At 44.3% G+C, this 14553-nt stretch overlaps 1 protein-coding gene across 2 annotated transcripts in view; it reads right to left on the bottom strand.

The window, feature by feature from the left end:
- Positions 1-376: 376 nt before the first annotated feature.
- Pip4k2a (phosphatidylinositol-5-phosphate 4-kinase type 2 alpha) overlaps positions 377-14553 on the bottom strand; it is a 160718-nt gene continuing 146541 nt past the window's right edge. For both annotated transcript variants that reach the window (XM_034510551.2, XM_034510550.2), the window contains 4 exons: positions 10390-10503; positions 5696-5939; positions 4137-4240; positions 377-2648 (listed from right to left, as the gene is read on the bottom strand). In XM_034510551.2, coding sequence (XP_034366442.1) covers positions 2568-2648; positions 4137-4240; positions 5696-5939; positions 10390-10503 — 543 coding nt within the window. In that variant the 3' untranslated portion in view covers positions 377-2567. The remainder of the gene's footprint in view (positions 2649-4136; positions 4241-5695; positions 5940-10389; positions 10504-14553) is intronic.

Consider the following 14553-nt stretch of genomic DNA (forward strand, 5'->3'; position numbering starts at 1 on the left):
GCTCTCCATCTTATCTGTTGAGTCAGGGTCTCTTACTGAACCCAGAGCTTGCCAAGATGTCTAGTCTAGCTTGTCCGGACACTCCTTCTCTCACCTGTGGAGTGCTGGAATTAGTGATGAGGTGCTACGCCCACCCGGCATTTATGTGGGCGCTGGAGATCTTAACTTGGAGCTTAATGCTTGTGCCTAAGTGCTTTCCCCGGGGAGCTGTCTGCAGCCCAGTGATTGTCGTGTAAGACGTCTATTTGTCATTTATGTGTCTTATCCATCACTGGAGACTGAAGGTCAGGCCCTAGAGGGGTAAAAGCTGCCATGTCCCTTTGCCTTTCCACAGAATGGCCTATCACCGTTCATCTCTAGCACAGAGAAGCAAAACTAAGAGAGTCATCAAAGTGCTTTATTCATAAAGCCTGGCTCAACGACTGGAGAACGCTGTTAGCACTGCTGTCGCTCTCGTCCAAACAGCTTATTTGGATGACAGAGATGGTTACAGACAAAAACCAAAGCATTTTTTGTAAACTTCTAAAAGCATACAGATTGGCCACGGAGGAAATGGTTACTCAGATCACGTATGCGTACCTTCATTTTTTTTTCTTTTTTACTTTAGGGTCTTGGGTTTGTAAGTCTGGGGATCAAAGGTTAACAGTAAAGCTTCAGAACACTCAAAACGGATCAGACACTACAATTAACAGTGCCCGGAAATCGAATCATACAGCATTGATTATTTTAAATGCATCAAATACAGATTTGTACAACTATGTTACAGTGGAGTTAACATGGTAAGCTAATGAGTCTGTGGCAGGTCAGTACACAGGAGTCAGATGGTGTTGACGCTGGCTTCCAGATGCTGTGAAGGCAGCCCACACATGTAGGGCACAGCTGTACCTGGAGAGGCCAAAAGGAAAAGTGACTGGGAAGGCAGCCTGGCAGGGGACTTGTTGACTTGTAATTGTTTAAGGGTGGGTTCTTTTTTCCTTTCTAACACAGCCTACAGAAACCATCTCACATTTGAGACAGGGGCTTTTAAAAGGCACAGCTGCAGCACAGCCTGTAAGTTGGTAATGTAGCTAAGCAACTCTAGGATTCTGTAACTTGAGGCCTTTTAGGAACGCAGGGATTTTGGTAGATACACGGTTGATGCTGGAAGGTTGGGTTTGTTTTGTTTGTTTGCTTTGTTTTTAAGTCTCAGTTATACACAATCAGCACAGTTTAGGGCAATGAACTTACATAACCAGATTTTGGGTTTAATTTCTTTATAGAAAAAAAATCATTAGGTTGATAAATACACATCTTGAGGAACAAAATCCTCTTGCTTTTATGTGATAGACTGTCTACTTTGAACAAAACACTCACTCAGAAACACAACTGCAAGACAAACCTCAAAACACAACAAACATTATGTCCCCTACGCTGCAAAATGGCTTTACATGTAAACTTCAAAAATCACATGCTGTATATTAAATTTTTAGATTCAAAAATATCCCTGTTTCTCTAACCATGTAAACAGTAAAACTGAGGGTTTCAGTTAAAGGGATAATTCATAACAAAATTTCATTCCTAAACAAGGGTTAATCATAAACTTCATATAACTGGGATTTGCCTTCGGCCACAGGAGGGGTTTAACTCCTTGCTCATCTTCCTGCAGCGGGAGGTGTAGCTGCGATTGCCCCAAACTATGCACCTTTCAGGGAAGTTCTACATCTGTTTTGCAGAATGAATTTCTGCAGCTCAACACGAGGGTGTTAACCATGACAGGCTCCAGGTGAGAAGAGCGAAGCAAGCGGTTTTCCTGGAGGTGAAATTGTAGACAGGTTCTTGGCATCAGACTCTTGGAAGATGAAGGGCTCAGCCTGGGACAGTTGGGGACAGTGACACTGTTAGGAGGGAACCCTGAACCAGTGCACAGGGAGATGCTAGCATTCCTTTACCTAGGGCTGTGGGCTTAGGTAACAACTATTCAGGAGTAGTCTTTCTGTGGGCCAAACATTTGATATAAATTTTTAATCTTTCTTTTAATCATCATCACCATCATCATCATCATCATCACCACCACCACCACCACCACCACCACCACCACCACCACCACCACCACCACCACCACCATCACCATCGTGATGAACAATCTCACATCTTTCAAGTCAGAAAACAAACTGATCTACAGTTTCTCTTGTGGTGCTGCAGTGAGGTGCACTTTCGTTCCCCTCCCCCACGGCCTTGTCTCTTTCATCTGTTCATGTGGCCACAGCTGGACTCAGGCAGGTCTCGTTGTTACAAGCTCTGATTCAAGCTGATCTGTTTTAATTAATTAATAATTAATTACTTTAAAATGTGCGCGCGTGCACACGCATGTGCGCACCCGTACAGAGTCAGGAAGAGCGATGCTGGGAAATACCAGGTAGCTGTTAAAGCGAGTAGGCCCCAACTTCAGTCATCTCGGCTTGAAGATGTAAACAAGGTTTGCTTCCTGCAAGGTGAGTGCTTCGAGGAGTTCAGGTTTCCTTTCCTTCCTACACTGAAGCTGCCACCAGCCTTCCCGAGGTCATGCCCATCCGGGGCGATGCAGGAGGTTACGTCAAGATGTGCCCAATAAAGTCCAAAAAGCGCTTTGAATACTGCTCTGGGTTCACGGTTGAGATCTCCGCTCCAGCCTAGGGGATTGTGAAGGAAAAGGATGTTGACAGAATGCTCATGATTGCCCCAAATTACCGTTCAGTGTCTACAGCTATCTCCAGTTCAGCAGCTGAACACTGAGCTAGTCATTTTTCTTGGGGAGCCAGTAGTGGGGGACTAAATCCAAGGCCTTGAACATGCTTGGCAGCACCACACCACTAAAGCCACACCCCCAACCCTAAAGCTAAGAGGCCTCTCAAACCACTACTCATAAGTATCTCTGCTATTTGGCCAAATAAATCTAAACTCCTAGGGATCTGTGAGTGAAAATGAGGCCCAGTTTTGCGGCGCCCCACAGACTACTAACACAGTCTTCTGGCGCAGCAGCTGGGAGCACTGGCTGCTCCTCCAGGGCTTAGCTTTCAGTCCCAGCAGCCATACGGCAGCTTACAACTGTCTATAACTGTAGTGATAGTTACGTAGTTGTACCACTCTCTTCTGGTGTCCATAGGTACCATGCATACGCATGGTATACACAGATGTACATGCAAGCAAAACACCCACACACACTAACTAGAAAGAAAAAAAAAAATCTTAAAACAACACATACACACCCGGTCCCAGCTTGCCACATTTGAGATATTACCTTTCTACTCAAAACCCTCCGATGTGCCCTGCTTTTCTTGGAATAAAAGTGTTTTCCTGTGTAGCCCTTAAACCCTCAATCCTCCTGCCTCAGCCATCAAAGTGCTTGGATTACAGGCATGTATTGTTATGTCAATCTTCTGGAAGTTACTGAGGCTATCAGCCTCAGTTTCTCCCACTGGAGAAACACCACACGGGGAGGGGGAGGAGTATGCAGGGAATATTTTCACGCACTGCTATATGCTCACACACAGGGCTTCATGCACTCTACGAAGAAGAAGCTTCTGTGGAGAAGCACACTGGAGTACTTTTCTAGAAAGGGTGGAGGGAACCACATGGAACCTCCCTCACAGGCTTTTCATGGGGATTCCACGATGTCCCTGGATCAGTGAAGATTTGGAGCAAGCAAGCTAGGTGAGGAGGGTAGGTATGTACAGCTCACCTTATACTCAAAATCTCTATGACAGGAAAAAAAAATATTGTGAGAAAAGAAATACAACCCTGCATATTTTGGAGCCACCTGGCTTCAGGTTGGAACATTTCATTTGAAAACAGAACTATCATCAGTATATTCATCTTTGGGGTGTTTTTCAAACACGGAAGAACCTACAGAGGCACTCTGGTACTGCAGGGTTGTCTTGACACCTCACTCCCAGGAACAATCACCAGAGAACTGAGAACAGCGAGCCAGAAAGATGAAGAAGTGTCCACATACTACAGACAGTGCCAGGGAGCTGTGGTGCGAGGCGCTGGGTGCAGGGGCAAGGTGCGGGGTGCAGGAGTGAGGTATGGGTTGTGGAAGTGAGGCCTGGGGTACAGGGGTGAGTCGTGGGGGTACAAGGGTGAGCCTTGGGGGTACGAGGGTGCAGGCTGGTACTTACGCCATGTTTAACAGTTTTCGCAGCGTGGGCAGCTTTCTTTTTTGCATCGTAATGAGTAAGAATGTCAATAACCGCCATGAAGTACACCTCTTTTCTAGGTGCATCTGGAAAGTGAGAAAAGCAGAGACTGTGGGACATGTGACAACAATTAGGAAAAACAAAACACAACAAGCTACTAGGAGGGAGATGGGAGGGAAGGCTGCAGAAACCTCATTCTGTTTGGCTCCCTGTAATGATAACAGAAGCATCAAGAAGCCAGAGCAGTGCAAGGAGGCTGTGATCTGAGGGCTTTAGTTCTGTTTCCTAATCTGCGTTTCGTTCACAATAGTAAACTGTTTTTATGTAAAGAAAAATGCTAGTTTTAGAATTTTCTGTAAAATAAGTAGAATTAATTATGCTTATTAACCAATCTCTTTCAACCGTCAGACACTGCGTTTTCTCCTTGGATAGACTATCAGAACCGAATAAAGGATTTTAGGTCTCCATTACCTACTTTCTGCATAGTTTCAAAGGATACATAGTTTCAATTATGAATAGTAAGAATCATACATTCAATTATAACTAGTTTTCTTATGTTTAAGGAATGACTTTGGTGAGCAAAATTAAAAATATAGAAAAATACAATTCAAACCCATTGGCTGATATGCAGAAGGAGGGACAGAAATAGCCTGCTGTATTATTTAAGTAAGGAGGGAGGTTTTGGATTTTTTTTTCTTACATATTAGTAAATATTTTTGCCATGGACATGTAGCTAAAGTCGAAACCAACCAAACACCGGGATCCTGAGAATTGCCGTGTGTGTGACCCTGTGGGGGAGGGTCACAGGGACAGCAAAGAGGCAATGACTCTCACTGTGTGCACAAGGGCCTGGCCTCTGTACCCCTGGAAAGGCAGCCTATTTGATAATATGCCAGCTCCACAAGAAGGCTACCTGAGGGTACAGTGGACTGCACACACTTGCCTCACCCAGAACAGATCTGTGACACACACTGGATTTATTTAAAAGAACCAAGCTGCTTTGTCCAGCTTCTGTACTGGGGCTCCCAGACCCCACCCATGTCAGATAAGTGTTCTACCAGTGAGCTACAAACACCGAACATCGCTCATTTTGAGATAGGCTCTTGTTAAATTGCTCGGGCAGGCTTTGTACCACTGAGCTTGGCATGAAAAAAAAAATGTTTAATGTTACATGTTTGGGGTATTTAACCTTTTTACACTGAGGTATAACACTGTGATCTGGAAACATCTGTTGGGATGCTTTATTCAATGCTATCCTGAGGTGTACGCCTGTCAGAATACACTGGACATATCTGTCATAATATATTCTCTACAAATGTGTATGTGTAACATATTAAACACACTTTCTAGTTTTCTTGCACCCTCTAACATCTGGAATTAGTTTCCTTTAAACACACATCACTGTCTGATATCAATGTATTTGACTCGGCAGGGGCCCCACACAGCAGCACCCTTGGAACAAGGACCAGAATTACTGATAGATCACAGTGCAAAAATCAATCCACTCTATATGCAGAAAGAGTCAATAACACTAAGCTTACTTTCATGGCATTTAATTGCATAAACATCAATGTTCGGATCAAACTCTCCAGGAGCCAAAGGTGGTGAGCTGTTGAGTGTATTTCCGGGACTGTCAGGTGGAGTCCCGATCGGGTGGGTGCCGTCACTCTCTCCCTCCTCTTCCCCGTCGTTCTCCTCACACTCCACTTCCTCCTGCTCTGCCCGTTCCACATCGTGAATCCCCACCAGGAGGCTATAGTCCATGAGCTTTAGCTGTGCAAGGAACTGGAGGAGGAGGAGACAGGTCGGTTAAGAATCAAAGAATTTAGGATCGGAAGGACACACACCGGGGAAGGCTCCAAGGGCTAACAGAGACCCCTGAACCTCCTTGCATGGTTCCCAATCTTAGACATTTCTGGCTGGTTCAGTGCTAGGATTATTCTACCCCACTCAAAACTGGCCTCTGACACTGGCATTCATTATGCGGCCACTGAGGTACTCCTAAGAGGATAAGCTGCTGCCCATTGACTGGCTGGCTCTTCAGAATCCCATCTGCAGAAGGTAAACTTGCCACCATCCTGGTGCTGTGATGGAGAGCATCTGGTAGCTTAGAGGAAAGGTGCTCCCACACACAATGGGCATGTCTGTGGCATGGTAGGATGGGTGTGAATGTAGAGGAAAAGCATGTGGGAGAGGCACTTGACTCATCTCCTGCTGACTTTACTGCAAATCACTCTGGTGTCTGAGTGAAACGGGCTGAGCTCATTCCAAACATTCAAGTAAGACCAAAACTCTGTGGGGAAAGCAGAGTCCCACAGTGTGAGCCTACAAGGAGAAAGAGAAGACAGGGGGACCAGGGCTCGGTTGTGGGGCTGGTGTCAGTGAATGTAGGAAAGGCGAGACATGTCTACCCCTCCCCTTTGTCTCTTTAAACTTATTTACCTGTTTATTTGTGGTGGGGTCTCACTACATAGCCTTAGTTGGGCTAGAGCTCAGGAATGCGGACCAGGCTGGTCTCGAACTCATAGCTATCCACCTGCCTCTGCCTCTTGAATGTAGGGATTAAAAGCATGCACAACCACACCTGGCTTAACTCATGTATTTGTCTTAAAAATCTGCAGTATTTCCACATGTGTAGATTCAGAACTCCTTACACCCTCTGCTTGCCTTTGTCTTACACTGCCAGGCCTCTGGTTCATGTCTTTTTTTCCTCTCACAAAATCCAGTCTATCTGGTTCCTTTAGAAGAAATTCCTCATTATTCCAAATTCCTGTAGTTTAATTTTCTTTCTTTTTGGTGCACGGTGCTAAACCCACAGCCTTGGTACATGTCAAAGCACACGGTCCATCATAAAGCCACACCCTAAGCCTGTGTTACCTCCTGCAGCCAGGACCTTCCTTGTGATTTTTAAGGGTACTGGAACCAACCCTTCTATGGTTGGTGGCCATGTGGCCAAGGAGCAGGTTATAAACTCTGGTCAGCGGGTTGAAACGAACCTCCTTACCTCCTCAAACCCCACCTCCCAACTGTATGAGATGTGAATTAACACTCCAATCTGACTGGTCAACATTTGATCGCACTATTAAAAACACAATCCTGGCAAGATTCTTAATAAATAAATAAATAAATAAATAAATAAAACCATTAAAATGAAAACTGTAGTCATCCTCCCTGAGAGTCTTTGAGGAACACAAAATCCTGGCTGTGCACTCTGTCAGTGTGTTTGGGAGTGTGGATTCTGAGCAGCTAACTCACAGTCTGATTCCGTGGCTGTCTGTTAGCATCCCTGGGCTCAACTTTCCCATGGGCAAAGAGGGATAGTAACAGTACTGGAACAGAAGTTGTTTTAAGACTGAAAAAAAGACAGTAACTTTTTGGGAAGTACGACATGCTCCACAGATGCTGGCCACCCTGCCTCCTGCATCCCCAAGCCTTTATGCATGGCCATGGGTGTGGGTATGTAACACACGAAGCCGAGAGGCTCAGTGGAGACACTTTGGAGACCACATAGATTAGAACTGTGTGGCGTATGAGTCCCTGTGGCTTTCCTGACTCTTAGAATCCGAATGGAGCTGGAGAAGAAGCAAGAAGAAAATGGAAGGGAGTTTCATTCTAAAATTCCTTTTTTCTTTTTTGCAGAAAAGGGTTTAAAATGTACTGAATGTTATATGAAAGCTATCTGGACTACAGGAGTCTGGCACATAGACAAAAATTTCTATTTCAGGGAGAAAAAAAACAATTAGAACAGATTTTTCAAATGACAATTATTTCTCATTTCAAAGAAAAATACAGACCATTGACTGACTTATAATAGACTCAGATCTTCTTTTCTTCATCTTATTTTTTTTTTTTTCCTATTTTGAGTCAGGTTTTACTGTGTAGACTTAGCTGATCTACACCTCATCATGTAGACCAGCCTGGCCTTGAACGATCCCCCTGCCTCTGTGTTCTGGGTGCTGCAGTTAAAAGAATGCACCACCATCTGTCTTAAACTCAGAGAGGAGTTTATGGAAAGAAAATAAAAAATGAAAATAACACATGCATACACAGGCGTACATGCACACATGAACACACATGCATGTAGCCATACACACATACTTGAAATTTTAGCAGGCAGGCTAGGCATCAAAATCAGAAAGCATGGGACTCATGAAAAAAAGAAAACTAGATTAAATGCTAGTCTCATTATCAAGATCAGATGTCAAGCTGCTTCACCGTAATTACCTGCTTAAAAATTTAATGATGCTTCTGCATGGGCTTCAAAGGTAAAGACACTGTTATCAGCCACTGAGAAACACTCTAAATGAACGCACGCTTTATGCTCTGCCTCCACTTCCACACAGCAGGTGTGTGTGAGAGAACCATATACCGGATTAACTATTTAATTCCTCAACCAAGTACTACAGACAACATGAGCGCAGAGCATCCTCACAGAACCCAACTCTACCTCTGAGCTGCTTGGATTACAGTCTTCCTGGAAGCTTACTATCTCAGTGATGGGTGGCCAACAGAAAAACAAACAAACAAACGAACAAAAACAAAAAGATTTTTGGGGTTGGGGGGGCAGGTCATAGATCACCCTAAGGGCTATTTACTATAATTGTTAAAACAATATTATTCTCAAGTATTCTCAAGATCAAAAATTTCTTGATTAGTAAGTGAAAATCCAAAACAGAGTATTTCCCCTACACTACAATTCTGAATTACCAGGTAGATCAAGTTGGTTCTCAGGTAAAGAGGAAACACTTAACTAACACACGTTTTTATAATAAGCACCGACAGCCAAGCAAAATGAACTGCGTATTAGTAAAAGATGAGAGAAAAACACCTTCCTTAAACAAACAAAAAACAAAACCAAACTATTCACTTGTATCCTTTGTAAATAACTAATCTACACACACACACAAACAAACACACACACACACACACACACACACACACACGCACACACCATGGAGGCTAAAATGATAGAAAAAATATTAGTTAAAGACCTAAAGATAGGGCTGGAGAGATGGCTCAGCAGTTAAGAACACTGACTGCTCTTCCAGGGGACCGGGGTTCAATTCCAGGCACCCACATGGCAGTTCACACCTGTGTGCAACTCCAGTTCCAGAGGATCTGACACCCTCACACAGACATACATGAAATAAAAGAAAAAATTAAAAGATAATTAAGAATAAACCTGGTCAGCCTGTCGTGTAATGAAAGGAGCCGTTAGAAGGTTAAGATGCAGACGTGACCGCTGCTCCTGCCCTCACGAGGGATCAGCCATGGAGCATCCCTCGGCTCTGGCCTTTCTAACTGTTCTGGTTTAACAACAGGAGAAAGAAAATCTTTCCACAAAGCCTTTCTCCAAGAGGCCGATCTTAGTACACAGGGAACAGTATTTCAAAGGAAAAAAAAAAAAGGCACATAAAAGTAGCAGCCAAGAGAAACCTATTGAGTAATTACCTAAATTAAAATTCTCATTGTACTGTCTCGTAACTCGACAGATTACAAGAAAATACCTTGCCCCTGAATTTATTTCTAGAAGACTGAAGTAAGAAAGCCCAACAGGAAAGCTAAACAAAATGATACAAAGAGGTTTTTATTTTTTCTTTCTTCTCCTTTTTTTTGGTAATTATTTAAAAAAAAAAAAAACAGTATTAAAAATGAACCTCTTTCAAAAGAAGGCTGTGCGTTCACTAAAACACTGGGTCCTGTTTGCCATCCTCACCAAGGACCATGAACCCAAACTGCTCTCATGCTGACCCCTTGACCCAGCAAGGCTCTCCACCTCCCGGTGTCAGTGCGACTGTGGTAACAGTGAACCAAGGTGAGGCTATGTACACCTACACAGGGGTGTGATTCAGAGGGAAGGACGCCCTGTTCTGTCACCCGGGTTTCTGGTTCACATGCTCCGGTGTTGAAGCAAACCCATGCTGCCTGTCATATGTGGGTCCTCCTCTTCACTCCCAAATGCAGGGCATCTGAGAATGGGGACACGCTACAGAAGACAGCAGGGCTTACTGGTTCCTGTCGTCCTGACTGGGCACACTGCACCTTAAAACCAGATCCTGTAGCATGAGGTCTACCTGTTTATATGTGAGCCATGGGTAACGAAGAATATATACATTCTAATCTTCATTATAGATTTGAAAAGATGGCTTTAAAGCCCCTAAAAGCTAACGAGTTGACGGTGACACAGTGAGCTCATAGTGGGACATGGCAGAGCTTCCTTGATGGTTTTTCTTACCTCGACATCCTTTTTCAGTTTCTCCAGGAATATCTTTTTGTTGTTGTCATCAATATAGATCTTTTGGCCCTCATTGATGAAGTCATTATCCTTTAAAGTTGGCAGCTCTTTGGCCTAGAACGAACGAGAAGAAGGAGCTTGAATAAAGTCTAAAAAAAATGACATGCTCTTTCCAACAGGGACACTGATGGTGGTTTTGCCCACCTAGGCGGGGGCAATAAGTGTAAGGTGGCTTAATACCAGCAGGGAGAGCCAGTGAGCCGGGACCTCTGGAAGCATTCCCACTGGGAACCGGGGCGAGGCATGCTCCCTGTCTGTGACACTTCACAGTTTTCTGGGGATTGACACTGATGGAGTTCTTTGGTTCATTTTCTTACAAGAATTTTCCAAGTACTGAACATGTATTCTTGGAGTACTTTATGAGGAGCTCTCTACTGTCTAATCGTACGCTACCTACCCTCCGGCCATCTTGGGTGGCCTAAACTGAACTCTAGATACACATAGCATCTTGTCTCACACAGTCCCGTCCATCAGCTGTGTGCTGAGTCAGGGAGAGCATCCAACCAGAGGTTTGGCAGTTATTTCTCAAAGCCCTGCTGCTGTAGGATAACTCCAAACAAATAATACTGTAACACACAGCAGATTAAGATGAGAAGTTTCATGCTTCACAAGAATGAGCAGCCGAGTAACTGCCCTTCGGTTTGCCAATGCAAGAGGCCTGGAGAAACTCAAAGTGTGGGTTACAGCGGAGGAAAGGGTGTTAGCCTGTGCTACGGCACACAGAACACAGGCATCTGGTTTTAAGATTGTACGGACTGTACTTCATGCAATCTACACTCTGGATAGTTCAAAGGCCAAACAAACCACCCTCCACCCCAATTCCTTTCTGCTAACATAGTTTATTTCTTTCAGCCGCAAGGAATCCAATGGAATACACTGCCCTTCTTGGCCTTATGCTAAGCCCCTAATGGTCCTTTTTCTGCTAAGGGAACAAAAAAAAATCTATGGAAACAACATATCCCCCTTCCTGGTTCCTAAACGGTTTCCAGCTAAAGAAAATACATTGGAATTTATCTACCGAGTTTCCCTTCAAATGTCTGAATGGTATGCATCTCTTTCTCTCTCATTCTACTCAATAGGCAGCTCCTGAATTGCTGTCACACAGGGAGTTGCTGCTATGAGCAGTAAAGTCCCTACTGTAACGGAGCTGGTTGTCTTGTTTGAAGCAGGATCGCAGGAGATACCCTCTCGATACTTAGAGTGAGGTGTGTTTTCATATCCGATTATGCGGAGTCAGTGTCCACTTTTTGGAAGGGGAGTATTAATAAAGATATTTTAATACAGGCTTAAGCAGAAGGGTTATGAGAAAGAGAGGCACTCAGAAGTAGAACACAGTCAAGACAGCACGGTGTGGCTCTCTCAAAACCCAGAAAGTAAGATGCACATTAAAAATAATATAGTAAGTTAAAAATAGAAACCATGAACCTCTTCCTTCAGAACACAGCACACTGATATTAATAGTGACATCATTTGTACTAGACTTAGAACTGCAGACACAGTGTGTGTGTGTGTGTGTGTGTGTGTGTGTGTGCGCGCGCGCGTGCACAGGTGTGTATGCACGAATGCTCTGGAGACCCTCCTGACCCCAGAGGTTACAGAAGCACACCACCATGCCTGAATTTTACATGGGTGCTAGGGATCTGAGGCCAGCTTTTCAGGCTTGCATGGCGCTTTAACCACTGAGGCATCAGCCTAGCTTCCCAAACATGGTGTAGAAGTGAATGAGGCACAAGCCCTGAAGTTTTAGCAAGCTTCATTCTGAGAGCAGCGAGAGGATATACCCTGCTCTGATGTAAAAGACTAGGCCCTCAAGAAGCAGGCAGACCTTCCCATGAAGCCAGGAATGAGAGGCCTGGGAGACAGTTGAATGCTTTTGTGTAGTTTTGCTTTGGGGTTGCAGGGGCTGAGATTACATTTCCACTTTGATTCTACAACTCATCTGTATTTCTATATGTAATTCTATATGTAAGAAATTACTGGGAAAAGAGGTAGGGGTGTGTGTGTGTGTGTGTGTGTGTGTGTGAGAGAGAGAGAGAGAGAGAGAGAGAGAGAGAGAATTCAAGCAATTTGAGGATTGAGATGACACACCACACATGAAGCAGTAAAGTGTACACTCTGGGTGTGTGTTTGTAATACAAGTCACATTAATAAAGATGAACACTATTTTGATCTCACCCCAGCAGAATTCCCTCTTGTGACAGGGCAAAGTCTAATCCTACACCTCATAAAACTCTGGATACCCTGTGCCATACTGAGCTTGCTTGTGAATTTCACAAGCACTGGGGATGTATTTAGGTTGGATCAAGTTCAAAAGGAGCAACCAGATTGGTTAAACGACTTAAGGGCTTATTGAAAGGATCAAGAGGCAGAGGCAGGTCCTTAGGAGAGCAGCTGTGGGTGAGGAGTCTAATATGGTAGGCAAACGGCCCTCTCCCAGCTTTCCCGAGAACAGTGCTTAGGACACATCCAAATCCGTATCTAGTCAGTACAGGCAAGGTAAGGCCTGGATTCAAGATAAGGCATCTCTATTACTGTGATATGTACAAACACATAAGCACACCTAAAGGCAAGAGCAGAGCGAACCCCTCCCCCACCATCTAGCTCTCCAGTGTCTGTATCCGGCATCTGGACATACAAGTGTGTGATCAATCGTCTCACTTGCAAGCTGGGTGATGCCCGACCCTAGGCTGACTCTATATCTCCACCTCCATCCAGGAGATATAGATTAAAACTTGTGGTTCTAGATACAACTGGACCCAGGCTGGCTGCTACCAGTTATCTCGGCTCCTCTAATTATTAGCTGTGTGTCTTTGCGCATGTGACTCTTTCTGTGACGTGGTTTCTCATCTTTGAGTAGGATAAGTAAGTAGAGGGTTGCTGTGAGAATTCCACAGGCCACGCGTGTCGAAGGATGAAGCAGTGTTTGCCACGTGCAGTTACCATGACACACTTGTCATGTTTTCAGGTATGGCTTCTTGAGGCAAAGCTGTCTCTGGGAAATCCTGAGCAAAGCTATCTTCTTTTCTAAAAGATGTCACATTAAGAGTTACCTCACTGGCTGTGACTTGGACTAGCTGCTTGGTTCAGCCCCAAACCATTTCTTCAGCTGATTAATGGGAAAGTAATCATAGCTATGCAATAGGGTTAGTGTGTGGACTGAAAGGAATACGCAGGCTTGCCTGTAAGAACCTGGTTTGTTTTCTCTCCACCCCTCCTTTCTCCTTCCTAAGGTTTTAAAGGCATAGGCTCTTTTACTTTAGGCTATCAGTAATATAAACCATGATTAAGACTATCTCAGTTTTCAGTTTTTATTAGTCGCATGTTACGCATGGGTTTCTGACTAAGCCCTTTATGAGACTGGACCTGTTGGTGTGTGTAAGTGCTACTGTCCAGAGTATATGGTGGCACAGGGCACACACTGGACAAATGCAGCCGTGGTGACCCTGGCCGGTCTCTCAGGCCCTGCCTCAGTGGCTCCACATCTACAAGCTGCTTTGTCAACCTCAACTCTGCCTCCCGTGTCTAAAACCTGAGCTCTTCAGCAGAGCTTATCCCAGTAGAAATCCTCACGAATATTCCGTGTTAAAACCTGAAATCTCAACTAAGACTAGAACAGGACTGCAGACTAAAACTGGCTAAGTTAACTCCTTGGAGTAATTATTTAAACTTATGTAATATAAGTTGAATCTATGGAATAAAATGCAATGCTTTTATACATACAGGCAAGGACAGGAATTTGCTGAATTCTTTTCCCTGTTACTTTTCTATGGTTTGGGTTTTCATGGTGAGTGGGTGGTTTAGTGGTTATTATTTTGCTGACCTAAAGCAAAAGTCCATGCTTAGTAGCCAGAAAATATAACCGAGGTGCAAGGGAGCTATAAATCGATTCTCAGGAGGTAGTGAATTTGCTGGAATTCCCTATGACGTATGAAATCTTGAGAGCTTTGGGCTTCGTTCGGTCAAAACACAGCACCAGACCCTCTCAGCAAGTCGGTTTTATCCTGTGGTGAGGAACAGACTATGAGAACGGACTGTTCAACAGTATTGATCAAGGTCAGGACGACACACATGAGAGACAAATGAAGAGGGGCAGGGACCTGGACC

Source organism: Arvicanthis niloticus, chromosome 8 (assembly GCF_011762505.2).
Source record: "Arvicanthis niloticus isolate mArvNil1 chromosome 8, mArvNil1.pat.X, whole genome shotgun sequence".
NCBI lineage: Eukaryota > Metazoa > Chordata > Mammalia > Rodentia > Muridae > Arvicanthis > Arvicanthis niloticus.